This window comes from Malaclemys terrapin, chromosome 13 (assembly GCF_027887155.1).
Source record: "Malaclemys terrapin pileata isolate rMalTer1 chromosome 13, rMalTer1.hap1, whole genome shotgun sequence".
NCBI classification, from domain to species: domain Eukaryota; kingdom Metazoa; phylum Chordata; order Testudines; family Emydidae; genus Malaclemys; species Malaclemys terrapin.
The window spans coordinates 36102743-36126339 of NC_071517.1; the positions used below are offsets into that span (position 1 = coordinate 36102743).

A 23597-nucleotide genomic window follows, 5' to 3' on the forward strand; every position below is an offset into this window, starting at 1 on the left:
GAAATGTATGGCAGCTAAAGAAATGAAGATTAGATTGTTTTTATATTTTACCAGCTAGTGGTAATAATCTGTCTCTCCACTGTCAGTGTTTTCACAGTACCATGCCTCTAACTGTAGTATTAGATTTACTGTCCATGAAGATTAAAGTTCTTTATTTATCACTTGAATATGTGCAGTATGGTCCATTGAGAGACAAATTTTCTCCAATACACAAGCACTACACATGGCTAAGGGAAAGACTGGTATCAAAGAGTTAAAGCAAAGACGGTGAATCAGGAGCTTTCCTATGTCCTCCTTCAAGTACTCGTAAAGGTATGTGATCTACCAATGAGGGAGGGATTCTTGAGTTCTATCCCAAGCTCAGAAAGGGAGTGAACTCTACCGTTTAGTGATTTGGGAGACTCAGAATCAGGACTCCTGGGTCCTCTTCTCAACTATGAGAGGTGAGTAGGGTCTATTGGTTAGAGAAGCAGAGGTTGGGAGTCAGCACTCCTGGTTTCTATTCCAAGTTTTGGCAGGTGAGTGGGCGCTAGTGGATTAGCACAGGGGGTTTGGAGACAGGTCTCATGAATTGTATTGCAGGCTCTGGGAGGGAGTGTATTGTAGTGGTCAGAGGAATGAGTTCTAGGAGCCACGAGCATTCCTCAGCCCTGGGAATGGTGTGTGCTCTAGCAGTGACATTCCTGGAATCTAGTACAAACTCCAGAAGGCAAGCAGGTTCTAGGGGTTAGATCAGGGTCAGAGAGTCAGGATGTCTAGCCTCTATTCCTGGATCTGAGAGGGAAATGGGATCTAATGGTTACAGAGGATTAGTGGAAAGAAATTCTAGACTCCTGGTTCTGCCAGTGACCAAGCTGAAATATGCAAATTCTTTTATCATAACTCCTTTTTCCTTGTTTATAGACCATTCTCCTCTCTGCTGCAGACAAGTGAAGATGTGGTCATGGAGAATCAATCCACGCCAACAGAATTCATTCTTCTTGGATTTCAAAATATTCAGGGGTTACGTTTCCTACTGTCTTGGGTTATCTCCATCATCTACATCTTCACCATCTTGGGGAACATTCTCATCATCTTCGTCTCCTTGGTGGAACCACGTCTCCAAACCCCAATGTACTTCTTCCTGGGAAACCTCTCCCTCCTAGACGTCTGCCAGACCACCACTACCGTGCCCCAGATGCTGGTGCACCTCCTCTCAGGCAGGAGCAGTATCTCCTATGCAAGGTGTGCAGCACAACTCTACTTCTTCCTCTTTTTTGTGGGTGCAGAGTGCATCTTGCTGGCCACCATGGCGTACGACCGCTACATGGCCATATGCAAACCCTTGCGCTACACGCTGCTCATGAACAGGAAGTTTTGTGTTCTGCTGGTTTCAGTCTCCTGGCTTAGTGGTGCACTCAATGCAGCCTTGCACACATTCCTCACCATCCACCTGCCCTTCTGTGAGGCCAACAGGGTCAACTACTTCTATTGTGATATTCCACCCCTGCTGTCTCTTTCCTGTGGAGACATCTCATTCAATGTCACCATGATACTGGTATCCAGCATCTTCTTGGGGTGGAGCCCCACCCTGTGCATTGGTCTTTCATATGGATACATTGTTTCAAGGATACTGAAGATACATTCCCCTGAGGGGAGGAGCAAGGCCTTCTCCACCTGTGTGTCACATCTCACTGCAGTCCTGCTCTACTATGGGAGTAGTATCTTCACCTATGTTAGACCCCTCTCTAGCTACTCACTGGATAATGACAAGTTAATCTCCCTGCTGTACAACATCGTCACCCCCATGTTAAACCCATTGATCTATACTCTGAGGAACAAGGATGTGAAGAGAGCCCTGAAAAAGGTCCTTGTGAGGAAAATGTTCTTCTAAGAGAATCAACAATACTGGCATTGGTATCTATTTCCATGAATGGGATGTAGTAAGTTAGAACATAAGGGTTCTGGGAGTCAGGACTCATGGGTTCTATTCTGCTTTCTGGGAAGGGAGTGGGTTTTAGTGGTTAGAAAGGGGGATGCTGGGAGTCAGGATCCTAGGTTACATTTCATGAGTCTTGGAGGGGAATGGGTCTAGGGGTTTGAGCAGCTGAGTTGAAGCCCCAGGACTGTTGCAAAGAGCTTTCATATCTATGCATGAAAGCTTTTATAGGGGTGCTAAATGTTATTATTAAATGTGGAGGTCAATCACTAGGAAAGTTTGAGAAAGGATCCATCAATAGAACATTACAATTAAACTCAACCTTAATTTATAAACATAATGTTAGTTGCTGTGTGGCCTTGAATGTGTTTCACATATTTATGAAAGATGTGGACAAATTGGAGAGAGTCCAAATGAGTGTAACACAAATGATAAAAGGTTTAGCACCTATGTGGAAAGGTGAAAAAAGGTGAAAAAAGGTGTCCATGTTTAGTCTTGAAAAAAAAAGACTGAGGGGGGACCAGATAACAGGCTTTAAATACGTTAATGGCTCATCTAAAGATGAGAGGGATCAATTGTTCTTCATTCCCACTGAAGGTAGGAGAAGCAGCAATGAGCTTAATCTGCAGCAAGGGAGATTTAGGTTAACTATTAGGAAAAGCTTTCTAACTCTCAGGGGAGTTGAGCTCTGGAACAGGCTTCCAAGGGTGGTTGTGGAATCTCCATCACTGGAGGTTTTTAGGAACAGGTTGGAAAGACACCTTTCAGGTCTGGTCTAGGTTCACTTGGTCCTGCCTCAGCACACGGGGCTGGACTTGATGACCTCTCATGGTCCATTAAAGCCTGACATTTCTATGATTCTATGATATAAATTTGACTTAAAAAATGAAATTTTGGGCCAGCCTTTCAACTACTTAAGCATGTGGACTCAGATTTCCAAGGGTTCCTAAAGGAATTAGGCACCCAACTCCCATTGATTTTTCAATGAACTCCCTTATGCCCCTTTGAAAATCATGGCCATAAGTAATTGTTGGATTGACTTACATCCTCTCCCCTCCTGCGAATGCACATGAATTCCTTCACTTATGGGAGTAAGAGTCCACAGGCCTGTAAACTTCCTCTGCCGTGTTTCATTTGTTACAGAGATTTGATGCTCCATCCCTGATATGGGTGCATATTAGTAGTGGGTGAATTGACCATTCCCTATTGCCTAACTCCCTCAAAGGCTGAGGCTTGGATTTTCATGGGAGCCAAAGGAATTTAGGTGCCCATCTCCCATTGGGAGTTAGCCTCCTTCAAAAAACAAAACAAAACTTCCCAGCGTTTTTTTATCTGTAAAGTCATTTCATATCTTTAGATGAGAAGTACTATGGAAGGTCTGGTCTAAACTGCAAAGTTTGCCAAATAGCTATGTGGACTAGGAGTGTGAAAAAATCACAGCCCCTCACTGACATGCTATGCCACCAAAATCCGTGGTGTACAGGCAACTATGCTGACAGAAGAGTGTGTCTGATGCCATAGTTTATGTCATTCAGGCAGATGGTGTATCTATGCCACTATGGGGCTCTGCTGACACACCATTCCCAGCCAAGAGTTTGTAATAGACAAGCCCAAAATGACAAAAAAAGTTTAGTTATAGTATTTCTCATTTGCCTGTGTTTATTTCTCATTAAGTTATACTAATTATGTCCATTTCCCTCTGCTTTTGTGTACTATTTAATCCTGTTACATGTATTTTTTTTCTCTGCAAAATGTATGGGGTATATTTTGTCTAAAAGGGTGTTACATAAAATAAAATAGATACTGAAGAAGAATATGAAATCAATCTAATCTATCCTATCTATGCCATCAAGGAATAAGGTGTGCATTTTTAACACTGAGATTAATTAACCATTGGAACAACTTACCAAGGGTTGCGGTACATTCTTCATCACTGACAATTTTTAAATCAAGATGGGATTTTTTTTTCTGAAAAGATCTCTAGAAATTATTTTGGGCAGTTCTCTGGCCTATGTTATACAGTAGGTCAGACTAGCTGATCACAATGGTCCCTTCTGGCCTATGAATCTATAGCTACTTATATGACTTCCATCACCATAGTATCTGAGCATCTCACTAGTAGCTCAGAGAAGGCAGTTTTTCCTTTCCAGAAAGGTTTTTCCATTGCACATGAGTCTATTTTTATTTGGGAGCCTTCTGGCATTCTGGGGCCCTGATCTGAGCACAGAATTTCCAGGAGTGGGGAGGGTATCCTCAGACAAAGCGGGACTACCCCATCCCTGCTAGAGCAGAAGAGGCCTTGGGGAAAGAGAGGCCTACAGCTGAGCAGGTGCTAATTCCCTAGAGATGTATATAGAGGGAGTATTCCTGCTCTGCTCTGGGTAGGCCAGACAGAGAGAGACCGGGAATGACTCTGTAGCCTGGTGGTTAGAGCACTCAGCTGGGAGACCCAGAATCCAGTCCCCCTGCTCCAATGACTTTCATTATTTATCCACACTGGAATGACTCCAACAGGAGAGATTGAGTGAGCCCCCTGTCAGAATATCACATAGGGCAGTGGGTTGAGAGGTGGCAAAGCCCTATTGAAATCCCTTCTGCCACTCAGGTGCATGGGGGATGTGAACCTGGGGTCTCCCATATCCCACGTGCGTCTCATAACCACTAGGCTAAAAGTTATGGGGGAGCTCCTCCTTCCCCCACTTGCAAAAAAACAACGTAGGTGTTGAACTGCCTGAGAGGGGCGGGGATTTGCACACATTCCTCTCCTTGTCATCTCCCATTGGTTACCTTAGCTGCAGGGCCGGCTCCAGGCACCAGCTTCTCAAGCAGGTGCTTGGGGCGGCCGGTCGGGAGAGGGGCGGCAGGTCCAGGTATTCGGTGGCAATTCGGCGGACGGTCCCTCACTCCGGCTCGGAGTGAAGGACCTCCCGCCAAATTGCCGCCGCAGATTGCGATTGTGATCGCGGCCGCGGCTTTTTTTTTTTTTTTTGGTTTTGGCTGCTTGGGGCGGCCAAAACCCTGGAGCCGGCCCTGCTTAGCTGGTTCCCCAACCAGCATTCTGGCTTTTGCAAATCCCATTCTGAGATGCCTATCACCTCCCACTCATTGTACAGGGACCGTAAGAGCTGAACTCAGCCTTTGTGAATCCCAGACTCCCAGTGGTTTTCTAGATACCTAAAAGTTAGGCCTGGTGACACTCAGTGTCCCCATGCCTAATTTGTGACGCTAAACCTTAGTTCTTCTGGATGGTGCCAGGCAGACAGTCCAGGAGCCTGGCCTCACCCCAGGTGACCCATGGAGAAGCATGGCACAGCATTAGCCCTCCCTGTATCAGCACACAAGCATATGTGGACTCCAGCACTCACCGCAGAACTAAAACTCCACCAGAGGCAGGGGGTAGTTGGCCACAGCTACGATTCCTCTCTCCACAGCAGTAGTGGGGCTAGATGACCACTTGTGGTCCCCTGTTGAACAGGGTAATAAATCACAGATTCATAGAACTCTTGGGCTGGAAGGGACCTCCTGAAGTCATCAGTTCCAGTACCTGTGATGAGGCAGGACCAAGGAAACCTAGACCAGCCCTGCCAGGTGTTTTTCCATCCTGTTCTTAAAAACTTCCAGTGATGGGAATTCCACAACCTCCCTTGGAAGCCTATTCCAGAGTTGAACTGTCTTTAGAGTTAGAATGTTTTTCCAAAAAATCTAACCTAAATCTAAGCCCCTTACTTCTTGTCCTGCCTTCAGTGGAAATGGAGAACAATTGATCCCCATACTCTTTATAACAGCCCTTATCAGGTCCCCCCAGTCTTCTTTTCTCAACACTACACATGCCCAGTTTTTTCACCTTTCTGCATAGGTCAGGTTTTCTAAACCTTTCATCATTTTTGTTGCTCTTCTCTGGACTCTCTTCAATTTGTCCTCACCTTTCCTAAAGTGTGGCATCCAGAACTGGACACAGTACTCCAGCTGATGCCTCACCAGTGCCGAGTAGAGTGGGACAATTACCTCCCGTGTCTTACATACAACATTTCTGTTAAGACACCCCAGAATGATATTAGCCTTTTTCACAATTGCATCATATTGTTGACACATATTACATTTGTGATCCACCATAACCCCAGATCCTTTCCCCAGTACTACCACCTAGCCAGTCATTCCCCATTTTGTAGTTGTGCATTTGATTTTTCCTTCTTAAGTGAAGAACTTTGCACTTATCTTTGTTGAATTTGATGCTGTTTAATTTAGACCAATTCTCCAAATTGTCAATGTTGTTTTGAATTCTAATCCTGTCCTCCAAAGTGCTTTTTTCCCCTCCAAGCTTGGTGTCATCTGCAAATTTTATAAGCATACTTTCTACTCCATTATCCAAGTAATTAATTAAAATATTGAATGGTACTGGACCCAGCACTGACCCTGTGCGACCCCACTAGATACATCCTCCTACTTTGACAGTGAACCATTCATAACTCCTCTTTGAGTATGGTCTTTCAACCAGTTATGCACCCATCTTATAATAATTTGTCTAGACGGCATTTCCATAGTCTGTTTATGAGAATGTCATGTGGGACTGTGTCAAAAGCCTTACTAAAATAAAAATATATCTCGTCTACTGCTTTCCCTCATCCACCAACCCAGTAACCTGTCAAGGAAGGATATGTGGTTGGTTTGGCATGATTTGTTCTTGACAAATACATGCTGGCTGTTCCTTATAGTGGTTAAAGTTACCTAGGAAATAGAGGCTGACGAGTCTAACGAGACAATTCAATTAACAGCAGGATACCAAGGGAGGACAAATAACTTATATAGTGGGAATGAGAGTGGCCCATTTCAAACAGTTGACAAGAAAGTGTGAGTAACAATAGGGGGAAATTAGTATTGGGGAAATTAGGTTTAGATTTTGTAACGAACCAACCACTCCCAGTCTTTATTCAGGCCTAATCTGATGGTGTCCAGTTTGCAAATTAATTCCAGTTCTGCAGTTGGAGTCTATTTTTGAAGTTTTTTGTTGAAGAATTGCCACTTTTAGGTCTGTTATTGAGTGACCAGGGAGATTGAAGTGTTCTCCTACTGGTTTTTGAATGTTATGATTCCTGATGTCAGCTTTGTGTCCATTTATCCTTTTGCATGGAGACTGTCCAGTTTGGCCCTGCTCCTGTATTTTCCGCTCCGTGCATCTAATGAAGTGGGTTGTAGCCCACGAAAGCTTATGCCAAAATAAATTGTGTTAGTCTCTAAGGTGCCACAAGGACTCCTCATTGTTTTAACAATAGTAATGTGATGTTCAATGTATTTTATTCATATTCATCATTCTCATTTCATAGATGATCTGCCTCTTTCTGAATTTATTTTTGTAAGATCTGCTCTAGTTCAATCACAACTATTGGATTTGAAGCAGGAATTAATTCGCAGAAGTCCTATGGCCTGTGTTAAACAGGAGGTTAACTAGACAATCACAGTGGTCCCTTCTGGCCTTAAAACCTATACATTATTGTCTCCTTCCATCCATTTCCTATAATGCTGCTTCCTACTCATTTGTGACCCTGTGCTGCCATCTAGTGATCACATAAAGGAAACAGAATCTCTTTGATATGAGCCGTACTCTCAGGCTCTTCTTTTTACTTTTCTATCACGATCCATTTCCAAATGCTTCCCATCTGTCGGTCAGAATGGCATATGGCCCATCTGTGACTGCTATTAGCAAATAGCTCCAATGGCCAGAGATGGGACACCAGATGAAGAAGGCTTCAGAGAATTATTATAGATAGGTGGGTCTCACCCACTTTCGCCTTCCTCTTCAGCATGGGGCACGGGTCACTTGCTGATCTGAACTAGAGTAAATGATGGATTCTTTGTAACTTGAAGTCTTTAAATCAAGAATTGAGGACTTCAATAACTCAGCCAGAGGTTATGGGTCTACTACAGGAGGGGAAGGAGGAGGTTCTGTGGCCTGCCATGTGCAGGAGGTCGGAATAGATGATCATGATGGTCCCTTCTGGCCCTAAAGTAGAAGTCTAAAATTGCTAAACCAAAACAGCTCGTTAGCTATGTTGGAGACACTTGAAATTTGGATGGGATTGCAGTGCCTCAGGCACCCACAGAGATTTGCCTCTGTATTGTTAATTCATCAGCAAGTACCACACGTAGGCCCCAGTCCTGGTAACACCGAGGCCAATGGGAGCTTGGTCTTTGATCTCAGTGGGGTTGGGGCCCATTGTTTCGGACTACAATATCTATGTAAGTAACTAAATGCCTCTAAGCATGGTAGACTCTGAACACTCCACAACCAATGATAAATGTAACCTCCCATCATTCATGTGAGGTAGGGAGATGGAATTAGCCCCATGTTAAAGGGAGGGGAACTGAGGCACAGAAGACTGTATCCTCAGATGCTGCAAATCCACCTATCTATATGTTCTTGGTATTTACATAGGACTCATCCCTGTGGTGTCTGATCATCTCACAGTCATGAACATACTTTAATGTCATAACACCCTTGTGAGGGTGAGAAGTGCGATTATCCCTGTTTTACCAATGGGGAAATGGAAGCACAGGGCAGATTAAGTGATTTACGTAAATCACACAAGGAGTTTGACTTCAATTGAGCTATGGCCCATTGACACCAGCGGGTATCTGGCCCCTTTGACTCCAATGGAGCTATGGCCATTTTCTACCAGCTGAAGGTCTGGTCCATGGTATCTAAGACTGAGGTTTTCCTAGCCTGCTTGTGGAGTTTGGAGATACAAGTCCCATTAATTTTGCTGTGTAAACTTCAACCTCAGTCACCATCTCAGCGCCACATGCAGTGTCAGGGGCAAAGCCAGGAACTGAGCTGAGTGTTCTGAGGGCCAGTCAAGTGCCTTAAACCCAAGATCAGCCTTCGTCTCTGTGCAGGAATAACTGGGTGTCAGTGTTATGCCCTGATGGTGGTAACAAGCCCTGTTTTCTTGCTGCATGAAATGAGTGTTTCAGTGTGTATGTGTGTCTGTATGTTATTGATATGTTGGAGGAAGTAAGGTGTGTGTGTGTGTGCGCACACATAGGGGATGGAAAGTGCAAGCTGTTTTGTGATGCACTGAGAGAGCTCAGCTCTGTCCCAGGGCTGGCCTGGCAGGTCGGAATCAGCACAAATACCAGAGCTCTGAAGATGACAGGCCTGGGCTAGCAAGGTTCAGGATCAGTGCATTCAAAGACGGGTGTGTGGGTGGGTGTGAACTTGACTAGCAGAGGGTCCGGACTGAGAGCATTATCAGTGGTGTGCGTTTGTGGTAGGACAGCAATGACAGAGTGGTTGTAGCTCATTATTGTGATGTGTTGGCAGAGCTGGGGAGCAGTTTTGGGACAGGAATAGTAGTGGTAATGTAAGTCAGGACCGAGGCATGTCACGAAAGCTGTGAAAGGAGCCAATCCTGGGATAGCAGAGGGATTGTGGCTGAGGACTAATGGACTTCAGCAGAGATTGGTGGTGGGGGGGAACTAAATCTAGGATAGCAGGGGCTGCAGTTCATGACTGAGGGACAACGACAGAACTGTGCATGGGTGGGGGGAGCTCAGGGTGCTGCAGATCAGGACTGAAGTGCATGAGTAGAGTTCTGTCGGGGGGAAACAAGGGCTGGGATAACAAGGGGATATAGGGGATATTAATTTGAAATTGTTTGACAGTGCTTTTTTAAATATATTACTGGCAGAAATAACGAGTATGCACTGTTCCTGTAGCTGTGTCAGTCCCAGGATGTTGGACAGACAAGGTTGGGGAGGGAATATCTTTTACTGGACCAACTTCAGTTGATGAGAGAGACAAACTTTTGAGCTTACCCAGTGTTGTGCAGGTTTCCTCTGAGGATGAGGACTAATAGGTCAGATATAGAGTGATTGCTTTGTGAAAAGTGTTCACCCACAGGTGATGTGGTGTTTTTGTCCTTTATCCGTTTACTGTGTGAGTTCATTTGAGAGAGTAATGATTGTCTGGTTTTAAGCACATAGTTGCTTTAGGGCATTTAATGTTCCCCCTCTTCCTTTCCTTCCTATGACTGGTGGGGTGTTAATGGGCCACTTCACCTTGAATGATCCCTTGCAATGTGTGTCAACTACTTAAGCTAAATTATCTGTTCTATCTTTACTCCTGGGGGAATTCTGCGCTACTGCGCATGCACAGAATTTTTTATGTAGAAAATACTTTCTGCTGAAGAAGTGCTGCAGTTCTGCCTTTTGCCCACCAGAGGCTGCTGTGGTGCCAGCTGACTGGCAGTAACAACTAGCAGCTGGCTCCTCGCAGCAGCCTGCCGGTGGAGCCAGGTTAGTTGGCAGACTGGGGCACATGGGGCTGCTGTGGGGGTCACAGACTGGGGTTCAGAAGGGCTAGTTGTGGGGACAGACTGGGGTGCAGGCTCAGGAGCTAGTGGGATGACAGCTTCAAGCCAGGTGCTGAATAGGAAGGGGGCTCCAGGGCCACATGGAGACGGGGGAGGGAGGCTCCAGGGCTACATGGGGACAGGGGGGTGCAAGGACACACGGGAACAGGGGCAGATGTGCCTGACTGAATGGGAGAGGCTCGGGGTTAGCCAGAGTCTGCACAGGGGAGGCTCCCTAAATCCCTAACAATCCCTCCCCAAAATAAACTGTTCCATACTTCACCCACCCACACCCAATAACCTTCCAGGTCCACTCCCAGGCTCCTTCCTTTTCCCTCAGCTCCTCCATTACCCCTTACTCCCCCAAGTCTTTGCACTGCTTCTGAGGGGAGCAGGAAATATGTTTCTGTATTGTAGTTTAAATGAATTACTCAAAGTTCTGTATTAATATGTCAAGTAAGGAATCTATTTGTCAAAAAAACATTTTCTGAATCTTTTTTTTAATCTGTATTGTTACAGACATACTTGCTGATAGGTATTTTGAAATAAATTATGAAAATAATTGAAACTGGCATGATTATATTCTGTTATTTTGACAACTAAAATATGCAGAATTTTAAAATATTATGTGCAGATTTTTTTTTTTTTTTTGTCACAGAATTCCCCCAGGAGTACATCTGGTATTTAGCTGTGACACTCCGACTTTGTTTCACAGACCCAAAGAAGATGGTCCAATAAAAGAAATGATCTCATCCAGCTTTTCTCTCTAGAAATAGCATGAAGCTGTTCTCTCAGAGCAGTGTTTATACTGGAGGTCTTAACAGGAGTATCAATAGTTATAATTCATTTTTGGATCTGAAAATCAAGTTCTGATACATAGGAGGAGTAGACCTGTTGAGGAAGAAGTGCCTAAATGATTATGACTGTAGAACAACCTCTTTAGTACTTAAATTTTGAAAATATAGAATTTTTCGAGAAAGACAAAAGAACCACAATATGGAGCATTTACTGATGAGTCACTGACATCCAGGAAAGCAAAATTAGCCAGCAGGAAGTACATGGGGGTGTGGAGCTGGTGGTCAGTGATCACGGTGGTGATGATGGTGAAGTGTCCCAGCCAGGTTTTCACATAGACGATGAGGAAAACCACAGAGAGGAATCACTGCAGCTTAGGATTCTCGGTGAGGCCCGAGAGGAAAAAATCTGTCACTGGGGTGGTGAGGTTCCTCTTCTCCATTTTTTTAACCTCAAAATATACCTGCAGAGAGAACAGTGATGATATAATTATGATGTAATCCCAGTACATTATTGATATTAAATTAACATTAACTCCACCTTAACAAACACATTTGCTTGGGTTTTCCTTTGTTTACTAAATTCTATATCTCTGTCCTCATCCCCAATATTGAGTAATCCTGCTTTAATAGACGTTAGGATCTCCACCAACGAACAGGAGTGGTCTACATTGTGAAACAAGCCCCATACTAACCACTGTCTCCATTCATCTTCCTGCATCCTTGATGGTGCACACCTCCCAGGGTCCACAGATTAGTGATGGGGTGTAGAGGTTCTGGTTTGGGAAGAATGTGGATTTGTAGGGAGTGCACTTAGGTGGAGATTCTCAGAGTCCAGGGGTTCTGATCATGGGAATCACAGATGCTAAATAAGAGGGAGATGCCAGCTAGATCTTCACAAGATGCAAGGGGAATTGCAATGGAAAATTGAGAATCACCGATTCAGGGGATTCCGAAGCCCAATTCTTTGCCTTGATATCAGATGTACTGAACATCTGAACCCACCTTAATACAATGCTGTTCTTTTACCCCTTCTAGTTGCTCCATGAAGAGAAAGAATTATGCCTGATTGATCTGAGCAGGAATAGCATGTACTCAACATCTCTGAAAAATTAAGTCACTGAATTATGGTGCTCATGGATTTTGGTGCCGAACTTTAAGCACCAGATCTGAAAACGGTGAAGACATAAATGTTTCCAAGTGCGCATCTAGAGTGAAATATTCAAAGCTGCCATGGAATTATGGATGCTGAACTCCCATTAACATTTTTGAAAATCATTAGAGGTGGTTGAAAAACTCACTTTTTCCCAACAAAAAAGTTCAATTAAATATTTGACTTGAAAAAAACAACAACAAACAATCATGGTTACATTTCTGAAGCAAAGAAAATGAAAGTTTGTATTTCACTGGTATTCTAATCCAAGTTTTCTTTTCTATTTTAAACATTAAAGATTAAATTCTAACAGAAATTTACCTTTTAATTTCTTTTTTGGAAAACAAAAATAGTTTTCAATTTTAATAATAGCTTGCTTTGTATAATGCTTTCCATCCATAGATCTCAAAGCACGTTACTATCATTATCCCTGTTTTACAGATAGAATACCAGAAGCACAAAGCAGGGAGGGGAGAGCCAGGAATAAAACATAGATTTTACTGAATTCCAGTCCAGTTCTGTATAGGAGTGGTCATGCTACCTTCATTCTCCCACTACCCACTTTTTTCTCTTTTTTTTTTTTTACTTTACCTCACTTTCTCCAAAGGAAAAAAAGAGATGTGGAGTGAAGGGGGGCAGGAAATATGTGAGAAAATCATGTGTGCATGGGGGGAATGACAATGTCTTTTATTTTAGCCACCTCTGAAAAAGCAAGAAATTAAACATTCCATTAATAAATCAATCAATCAATAAGTAACATTTTTCCTATGTAAAATTTTGGTTTTGTGGAAAAGCTCATATTTCTGTTTTTTTTTTCTGTGTGTGCTAATAAATGTCAACCAACCCTAAAAATCTCACCTTAAAGGATAGTGATCTGTTGCTGTGCATGGTGAGGGAGCATGTATTAGTAGGTAAAGCACTGCTCTTAGATTCTGAGGCGTTGGACTCAATTTCTGCCCTACTACAGATGCTTTCTGGGACCCTGGTTAACTCATGTCTCCTCCCCATCATGGAGTTTCAAAGAGGCATAAAGGAGCTAGGTGCAGGGAATCTCACTGAGATTATGTCCACAGATCAGGGCACTTCCCTCGCCTTTTTCCAATCTTCACTTCCCAGCTCCAACCTGCTTAAAGAAAATGTCTTTCACATCAGAGCAGCTGCCATAGGACAAGCTTGATGAGACAGAGCTAATCTCATGAATCATAGAATTGTAGGATTGGAAGAAGGGACCTCAAGAGGTCATCTAGTCCAGTCTCCTGCACTCATGGCAGGTCTAAGTATTACCTAGACCATCCTTGACAGGTGTTTGACTAACCTGATCTTAAAAATCTGCAATGATGGAGATTTCACATCCTCCCGAGGCAATTTATTCCAGTGCTTAACTACCCTGACAATTAGGACATTTTTCCTAATGTCCAACATTACCTGCCCTTGCTGCAATTTAAGCCAATTGCTTCTTGTCCTATCATCAGAGGTTAAAGAGAACAATTTTTCTCCCTCTTCCTTGTAACAACCTTTTATGTACTTGAAAACTGTTATCATGTCCCCTCTCAGTCTTCTCTTCTCCAGACTAAATAAACCCATTTTTTTCAATCTTCCCTCATAGGTCATGTTTTCTAGACCTTTCATCATTTTTGTTGCTCTTCTCTGGACTTTCTCCAATTTGTCCAGATCTTTGCTGAAATGTGGCTCCCAGAACTCGACAAAATACTCCAGTTGAGGCCTAATCAGTGCGGAGTAGAGCAGAAGAATTACTTCTTCTTGTGTTGCTTACAACACTCCTGATAATACATCCCAGAATGATGTTTGCTTTTGTTGCAACAGTGTTACACTGTTCACTCATATTTAGCTTGTGATCAACTATAACTCCCAGATCCCTTTCCGCAGTACTCCTTCCTAGGCAGTCATTTCCCATTTTGTATGTGTGCAACTGATTTTTCCTTCCTAAATGGAGTACTTTGCATTTACCCTTATTGAATTTCATCCTATTGACTTCAGACCATTTCTCTAGTTTGTCCAGATCATTTTGAATTTCAATCCTATCCTCCAAAGCACTTGCAACTCCTCTCAGCTTGTTATCATCTGCAAACTTTAAAAGTGTGCTCTCTATGCCATTAGCTAAAGCATTGCTGAAGATATTCAACAGACCACAACCCAGAACTGATCCCTGCAGGATCACTTGATATGCCATTCCAGCTTGACTGTGAACCACTGATAACTATTCTCTTGGAATGGTTTTCCAACCAGTTATGCACCTACCTTATAATAGCTCCATCTAGGTTGTATTTCCTTAATTTGTTTATGAGAAGATCATGCAAGACAGTATCAAAAGCCTTACTAAAGTCAAGATATACCACATCTACCACTTCCCCCCATCCACAAGGCTTGTTACACTGTCAATTTTGGACTCAGCAGCCAAAGTACAATTAGTGTCCATGGATTCCTGCATCCCAGTTCAACAGCAACTTGGGAATGTATTGTGTCAGTGAGGGGCCTGGGATAAGTCCATTAGTGTGTTCTTATCCCTGATTTTGCCAGCCACATCAGGAACAACAGTGATGGGATTGCTACTAGACATTGTTGTGTATCTAGGATGAGCTGTTCACCCAATGACAGAGAACATAATAACAAACTGGTGCCTGGATGTGAGTTGGTAGCAGCAGGGGGCATCAGAGAATTGAGGCCAGATTTGTAAAGCTATCTAGGCATCTAGCGAGATTTTCAAAAGCACCTGGGTGCCTAAACCCCATTTATTACAAAGGATCAGGGACACCTAGATGCTTTTGAAAATCCCACTAGGCCCCTAAATACCTTAAAAATTCTGGACCATAGGCCTAGAATAAATAAACTTATCTGTTGTAGTTTATTACAGAATAAATAGAATTCCAGTATGTTGGGTTGGGGGCAGCTCATTTCCAGCAAATATCCCTTGATTTTGGAATTGCTTGACTGTTCCCCCACTGCAACCCAAGTTTGTTGACCTCATGGGCATGGAAGTAGCCATATTTTTATTCCTGCCTCTTTCTTTCTTTCTTTCTTTCTTTCTAGCATAATGGCTTTTGGATATCCCATTCTTAGGTGCCTATCTCTTCCCATTCATTGTATAGGGAGCCTGGGTGCCTAAATCAGGACTTGTGGATTCCACTGGCTGTCTTGGTGTCTTAAAATTAGGTGTTGCAACACATTGCAATGCCTTAGTCACTTTGTAGATCTGGGCCTTGGCCACCCACTGAAAACCAGAAACAAGAGGTTAGGAACATTGGGTCCCTCATCCCCCGTGTGTGTCCCTACCCCTGGGTTACAAGTTATGAGTCAGGTTGGCAGAATTCATTTAAAAAAAATAATTTTGAGCAATATTATTGATGTTTATCTTTAAGCTTCCCGATCCCCCCAATTGTTATTGATTTAGGATTTCACAGTTGTGCAAAATCAGGGGTTTTAAGCTCCCCCCCATCCCCACAATGTTTATCTTTTTAAATTTTCACAGATGCAGGAAATTATGGTGGAGGGGATCATACAATAATTATTTAATGACAGTAGATGCTGAGTTTCAAAAAGATAAAGATTAATAAAATGTTATAATACACATTGTCACATCACATGTGAAAATATACAAAGTAAATATCCTTAAATAAAATTGTAATAAGTTCTCAGGTAGCATTTTTTTCCTTTGCCTATCTGTCAATTTTGATTATCGATTGAATTTTTTTTTTCAGTTTGTGGGTCTTTGGTGAAATTGACATTAATATTTACCAATAAAAATCGAATCCCTCCTAGCCTAGTTATGAAGGAAATCCTCCTTCCCCCCTCCACTGTTTTGTGTGGATTTTGGCATGCTCAGAACCCACCAACCAGATCAAGTTCCACAGGAGAAAAAAGTGCAGTAATGCCTATGTTCACCTGGTTTGAGGATCTGGCTGGGGCTTAGACTTGAGACAGGCAACCAGGCACCTCAAGTTAGGCAGCAGTGTGCATGCCTAGAGGCAGAAACATAAGCACATAGGGGACTTTTGCAGCAAAACTTTAGGCATCAAGTGAATTAAGGCACTTACAGGGTTAGGCAACAGCTAAGTGGGGGCTTTGAGGATCTCAGTCATGCCTAAATTTTGAACTTAGGTGTCTAAAGTAGTAGTGTTGTGTTAATTAAGATGGACTATGTGGGCACAGAAAGTCAGAGGTGTTAGCATAACCCTGTCACTGGCCAACATCAAACAATGTTAAACAAATTTCAGGGTTTGATACACACAGGCCTCAGCCTGCTTAATCCCAAGGCAAAGATACCATTAAAATCCTTTTAACCTTTTATTAAAGGTAAAGAAAAAAAGAAAGCACAGTTAAAGCATTTGAAATGTAAGGTATTAAATAAGGCTTTCATTTTAACAACGTCCCTCGCTCCCTGTCACTTTAGCTGAAGAGAGTTATAGAAGGAAAAACAACAACCCTTGTCCATCAGTCTCTTAGATGGCATCAAAGATGATAATAACTGTCCTTTGGAGGGAAAGTAAAGAAATTAGTTGAGATGGGCTGGAGCTGTTATTGTTAAAGTTCCTGGTGTTTGGGACTTAACCTGTTGATAACATTTATTAGTGAACTTTCCATAGTTAATTCCCAAGCAGCCAAAAATTATGGGCCCAATTGTCACAGCAGTAGTTAGGCACCGAAATGCTTTTGTGGATCTGGGTCTTTGTGCTAAAGGACCTGCCCTGAGTAAATGGAATAGATATAATTAGAAGTGAGCATCTCCTGTTGCCCACACCAGTGCATAACCCACTGGACTATGCTGCGTAACAAAGAAGTGTAAGGAACACAATAATTATATGGTAGGAGGCACAAGAAATGAATTAAATGACACATTAAAGGTCTTTGCCATCACAAGTGAGCCTATGACATATGGACAAAGACTAAAACATTCTGAAAGGTACTAGTAGTTGGGTTCACAGATGGTAACCTAGTTAAAATGTATTGGAAAGAAAGTGTCATGTTTTTTTATCTTTTCATATACCTCTCAAAAAGTGGGTCTGGGATTCTCCAGTGAGTGGATCCCCTGGGGTACCTGTGATCATTTAAACTAATCAGCCTCACCCAGTTGAGGCAGACCTACTTCACAGAGAATGGCAAGTAGATCATTCCTGAGACCAGAAGAACTAGAGTCAACATATAAAAGTACAATTCGCTTAGATGTGACAATACCCACTGGACAAGTCAAAAGACCCTGATGTTGCGGGTGCTCTTTGAGGGCTTCTCACGACTTGACATGAAGGGAAAAATCAGAATGATTACTTCTTTACAGTCTTTGAAGAAGTTCAGAATAAACTACTTTAGCATTTAATCCAAAAGAGCAGGGACTAGAATTTAAAAATTATCCTACAAGAATTTGTTCTACAGTAGTTGTTGATGACTGAGGCACAGGGCTCAATCTGTGTCTAGCCGGTTTGGCATTATGGTATCTTCCTAACATCACAGTCCTAGACTAACGTGAGTAACTGTTCTGCCCCCTCTTCTATTTATTTATTTCCTTTTGTTGTTTTTCTTTTCCCTCTTCTCTTTTTTAATATCTTTTATCTCCATTTTTGATAACCTTTTTTCTTATATTTTCATTTCCCTTTTCTCCTTTCTTTTTTTCACTCATCTTTTTTTCTTCCTTTTTGTTTTTTTTTCTTTCCTTCCTTTTACTTTGATTTTTTTTGGTTCCTACATTTTTTGTTTATCTTTTTTCTCCTTTCCTTTTTATTCTCATTCTTCATTTCTCTACTTTAATTTTCACCCTCTCATTTCCTTTATTGCTTTTCTCTATTCCTTTATTTTAACTTTTACTTCTCCTTTCCTTTTTTTTTACTTTTTTCTTTCTTTCCCTATTTTTAAGCCTAGTCCAAATATTTCTATCAAAACTTTTTTTTTACCAAAAAAAAAAAAGGGGGGGGGTTCAATTAAACTAAAAACTTTGTGGTAAGTGTCTGCTTTCTGTGGACAATTTTTGACTTTTCATTAAGAAAATAAAAATCAGAAAGTTGAAGAGTTTTCAGCTGAAAACTTTTCTTATTTCTTCCTCTCTCTCCCCCATACCTCTAAAAAAGTCAAAAATTTGGACAGGGAAACAATTCCACCCAGTTCTGCTCTTCTTTATTTTTTGGGCTTTTCTCTCCTCTGCTTTTCTTTCCTATTCTGTTTGCCATTTATTTCCTCTTCTCATTGTCTTCCCTTCCCTGCTCACATTGACTTGTTGTTCTTCCCATCCCACCCTTTGACCACAGGGTAAATTTTTATTTGCTGTATTGTTCTTTTGTCTTCTTCACTTTTCTTATTTCACCCTTGCTTTCCTCCTCTACATTTTATCATTTTTTCCTCCTTATCTCTCTTCCTTTTCCTTTTATAGTCTCTTCTGATCTTTTCTTTCCTCTTCTCTACTCTTCTGTTTTTCTACTTTTCTTTTCTCCTGTTCATCTGACACATTATTCCCTATTCCATCCATCCTCCCTCTACCCCGCACAGATAGCTCCAATGTACCCATGTGGAACCAAACCAACGTGACTGAATTCATCCTCATGGGCTTCCTCTACCCCCACCATCTGGAATGCCTCATGGCTGTTGGCTTCCTGGCCTCTTACCTGCTGATCTTGTCTGGCAATATCATGATCATCGCCATCATCCTCTTAGATCGTCACCTCCACAGCCCCATGCACTTCTTCCTCTGGAACCTCTCCTGTTTGGAGATCCTTATTACATCTTCTGTCCTACCCAAGGTGATTGTCAGCTTCCTGAAGGGTGACAGGTCCATCTCCTACCTGGCTTGTATCACTCAGTGCTACTTCTACTTCCTTCTGGGCTGCAGCGAGTTTGTCCTGCTGGCCGTTATGTCCTATGACCGCTATGTGGCCATCTGCAATCCACTGCACTATACCATGGTCATGAATGCTCAGCACTGCTTCCAGCTTGTGGTGGGGTCGTGGGCAATGGGGTTCCTGGCTACCATCACCCCCACCATCCTGGTCATCACCCTGCCCTTCTGCAATGCCAACCAGATCGACCACTTCTTCTGCGACAGCTTGGCCTTGGTGAAGCTGTCCTGTGTGGACACGAGCTTTGTGGAGCTGCTGAGTTTCATGACCTCCTCCGCCATCCTGTTGGGCTCCTTGATCCTGACGGTGGTGTCCTATACCTACATTGTTGCCACCATCTTCAGGATAACATCCCTCTCAGGACGCAAGAAGGCTTTCTCCACCTGCTCCTCCCACTTCATCATCATCACCATGGGCTATGGCAGCTGCATCTTCATGTATGTCCGGCCTTCGGGCAGCGACACCTCGCTCAACAAGCTGGTGGCCCTGCTCAACACAGTGGTGACCCCTCTCATGAGCCCCTTCATCTTCAGCATGAGGAACCAGCAGATGAAAGATTCCCTGAGGAGGAGTAGTTCCCTGTTCAAATCCCTTTTCTCCTAAGGCAGAGGGGGAAATTGAAATTCCGCCTCCCAGTTGAGTACCCAAATGACTGAGCTAAGAGTGATGAATGAGTCATCCTTCTCATTCCCCAGGCCTCTTGCGAAAAACACCTTTGGTGCCTTACCCCAAGAAAGTGTTCACAGCTGACAGTTAGGCACCTCCCTGGAATCTCCCATTGGCTAGCCTAGATGAGCAACCCCTGAGCATGCTGGCTTTTGTGAATCCCATTTTTAGGTGCCTACCTCTCCCCATTCATTGTGTAGGGAGCCGGGTGCCTAAACTGAGGCTTTGTGAATCCCTTTGAATTTCTAGGTACCTAAAAATCAGTTGCTTCAATTATCAGCACCGGAACATCTATGTCCCTTTGTGAATCTAGCTCATGTTGTCTTGGTCTATTACTGGGGATCCTAGTTGATCCTGAAATACAAATAATAAATAATAAAGACTATGAAATACATGACAGTTATGTAGATGTGGTTATGGGGTACACATATTATGGCAGTGCGATGGTGCAATCATGGTGAAATGGATTGTGCATCATGATCTCTCTCAAGCTAACTCATCGAAATAAGCAACAAAGAGTCCTGTTGCACCTTATAGATGTATAGTATCATAAGCTTTTGTGGGTGAATACTCACTTCGTCAGATGCATGTGAGTATTCACCCACAAAAGCTTATGCTCCAATACGTCTGTTAGTCTATAAGGTGCCACAGAACTCTTTGTCGCTTTTTACAGATCCAGACTAACACGGCTACCCCTCTGATACTTGTCATCGAAATAAGTGACTCATCTATCTACCTATTGACTCTATCTATTGAGGTGGTGATTTTCAAAATAGTTTGGGGATGCAAAAGTTGTCAACACTTGACTGACTAGAGGTCAGGATTCTGACCTATATACCTTCTCAGGTTGGTCTGGGGTTTGAGGGCCCCACTGCCACAAGGCCCCACCAATTGGCTTACACTCCCATGGGACCTGCACGGAGCCCTAGATTGAGACCAACAGACAGATAGGAGTGTGGACAGGATTCAGAAGGTGTCATGGGGGCTGGAGATAAAACCAAACACTCATGACAAATGCCCTGGGAAGCGTGGTTTCAGGAGATATTGACAGTTGTGATTTCTGGATTTCAGTATTGATTGGTCAAGGGGAGAGGAGGAACTACCAGCAAAAGTTCCTGCCTGTGCCCCAGAGCACATGCTCAATGGGTGCAGGACCTACATTATGTCCCCCTTAGCACTGCCCCCAACAACTCTCTTAGCATTGCCCCCTGACCAACCAGCACTGAGGGGCGAGAACCGATTTTGACATCTGGAGTGTGAAAAGTTTGACGGGAGGGGTGTGAAGAAATTTATCAAGATGTGCAAGATGTGTATTCCATAACTATATTGACAACCCGCTTGGATTTTCACAACATTCTAATTGAGGAGGTTCCCAAATGCCATTCAAAGTCAATAGGAGTTGGATGATTCTGAGTATTCACCTTTGTGTTTTAATGGAATCATATCCCAGAATAAGAATCCATTTCCCCAGTGCTTCCCAGAGTGTTGAAAACTGAGACTTTCTTCAGGGGAATGAAACCATCACAGACTCTGTCCACCAGCCTATGGTCACTCAGTCATTTTTGTAGACCTTGATGATATGGCTAAAATAATAAAGGCTGAGATTGTCAGTCACCCAACTCCTCTTGGTTTTGATTTGCATTTGGGAGCCTATGTCCAGCAGACTCCTTTGAAAATCCAACTCTACAACCATGTAGGGAGTGATATCAATCCTCAGATGATCCAATAAAGACCGGGGATATATTGATTTGCCCATAATAAGGGTATAATTGAAAATTGGTGCCTTCACTGAAGAGCTATCAATTAAAGAATATAGTTGGCCTCCACAGGAAGGAGGAGAGAGATTATGAAATACATAAATACTCAGAGCCAGCTCCCTGATGTGCCCTGTTCTCTAAAAAACTTGACTCCCATCTGCCCCCAAGACACCCACCCCACACTTTAACTGCTACACCCACTCCTCTCCCAGAGCTAGGAATTGAACCCAGAAAAACTGATGCTCAGCTACCTGCTATAACAGTCGATCTTCTTGGAACAGACTTCTCTCAGGTCATTGGAGAAGTGTCCTTACTATGTTATTCACAAACATATTTATCAATCAGAGGTTTTATTATTCGTATACAGCCTCTTCTTAATAATCATGATTGGTGAAAATCATGGGCAAGAAAAGATTGGCTCTAAAGGCTGACACTGTTGCCATCAGTGTCATAACTTTGTCAATTGCAAAGATCTGATGTCTGAGAGGAAGGTGAAGAAAACCCTTATAAAACAAGGCAATAATGCAACTCTGCAGATGAGGACAGAGTTCCTCCAGTGGCCCATCAAACAGCTCAGGCTAAGGCTGAAGTACTGACAGTTCCAGCACACTGTCCCACTAACCTGCTTCAGCCCTGTCTTGGGGAGCCTGCATCCAGGTGTCCCAGGCTAGCTCAATGTCCATGATCCTTCCATGTCAAATACACTCCAGGCCTGTGCACCACTCAAGACCTTTGCAGGTTTAGGCTAGGATTTTCAAAGGAGTGAAAGGGAGATGATTGTCCAGTTCACACTGAAAGTTACCCCCAATGGGAATGGCTTGGGAATGACACTGGAGTGAATTTCACCACTAGCCCTTGGCCACTGAGATGAATTTACCAAGAAGTTTGAAAATTATTTCCAAGGCTGTTCGTGAATATATTTTAGACATGGAGACTTGTTCACTGGGAGCTGGTCTGGGAACCACTGCATACATTTCACATGAGACAACAAGTAGCCATCATGTGGTAACAAATTGGAGTCACGCCTGCCAGGGGATAGATCTGAACTGGAGGTTTATAAATTAATGGTGGGAAGAGCTGACATCCATGGAGGATGCTGTTCTTGGCTTCCTGTAGATCTATCACAGGTTGGAAACGGCCCTGTGAATTTCCCTACACACACTCTTGACCAGTGTGCCTCAACTCTGTCTTTAAGAACTCATTCAAGGGATGAGAGGGGAGTTAATAACTACCCATGGTCCAGTGAGTTCTCAGCTCCATCCTGAGCGTGCCAACAATGGAGATCAATGTGTTCCAAGTTGGATGTTGAGATCATGATGAAGTGAACACCATGTCTCTTTAAAGACTAGTCAGATCTCACACTAGTTCCACCAAGATCTATGCTGTTGAGATCACTGGCAATTATTGCTAAAAGCTTTTGGCCTACCTATCAATTATATTTGTTCTTGACATTTGTAGATACAATTTATACATCTTTATTACATGTCCTTCAGGAGCCTGTTCCTGAGAAGCTTATATAAATTTTCCAGGCTCTAAGGGCTTAGGTCCTTATTGCAACAAATACATCTTAATAATGATGAAGAATATGTCAACTGTCAATGCTTGGTGAACTGTCAGTAAACCAATATTCTGACCTTTATCAACAAGTACAGTTGACACTGCAATTTGGATCCCACCATCACTGAATTTAATGGTAGTTTCTTTATTGCTGAGTTGATTTAATTGATCCAAGTGCTTACAAACAGAATACAATTACTAATACTCCCAGGCACCCATAGTCAGAGAGAACCCTGGGGATTTTATCCCAGTGGTCACTGAACAGTGCAGAAAGGATCAACGTCTGATATTCACTAGCAGAGAAGCTTCTGTCAAGATAAGTCAGTTTCGGAACTGATGGAACTGCTCAGAAGTGGGAAGTTTTGACTGCTCAGAGTAAGGTATTTGTGGGACAGTCTGAGGCATTTTCCTTCTTTACTATTATGACCCTAAGTTCATTTTATGGCGTCATCAACACCTAAATTATCTCCAGAATTGAAGGAAAAATAGACAACCTCTTTCACTCTCTCTCATCTAATCACTCAATCTAATTTACTCTTATGTATCTAATCTACAGAATTGTTCTTAA

The 23597-nt window shown here is 42.8% G+C and overlaps 2 protein-coding genes across 2 annotated transcripts; both read left to right on the forward strand.

The window, feature by feature from the left end:
* The first annotated feature begins 943 nt into the window (after positions 1-943).
* LOC128848142 (olfactory receptor 5V1-like) lies at positions 944-1873 on the forward strand. The gene has a single exon (XM_054047941.1). The coding sequence runs from the start codon at positions 944-946 to the stop codon at positions 1871-1873; it is 930 nt and encodes a 309-aa protein (XP_053903916.1).
* A 16846-nt stretch (positions 1874-18719) lies between these two features.
* LOC128848023 (olfactory receptor 49-like) lies at positions 18720-19652 on the forward strand. The gene has a single exon (XM_054047731.1). The coding sequence runs from the start codon at positions 18720-18722 to the stop codon at positions 19650-19652; it is 933 nt and encodes a 310-aa protein (XP_053903706.1).
* The last annotated feature ends 3945 nt before the right edge of the window (positions 19653-23597 follow it).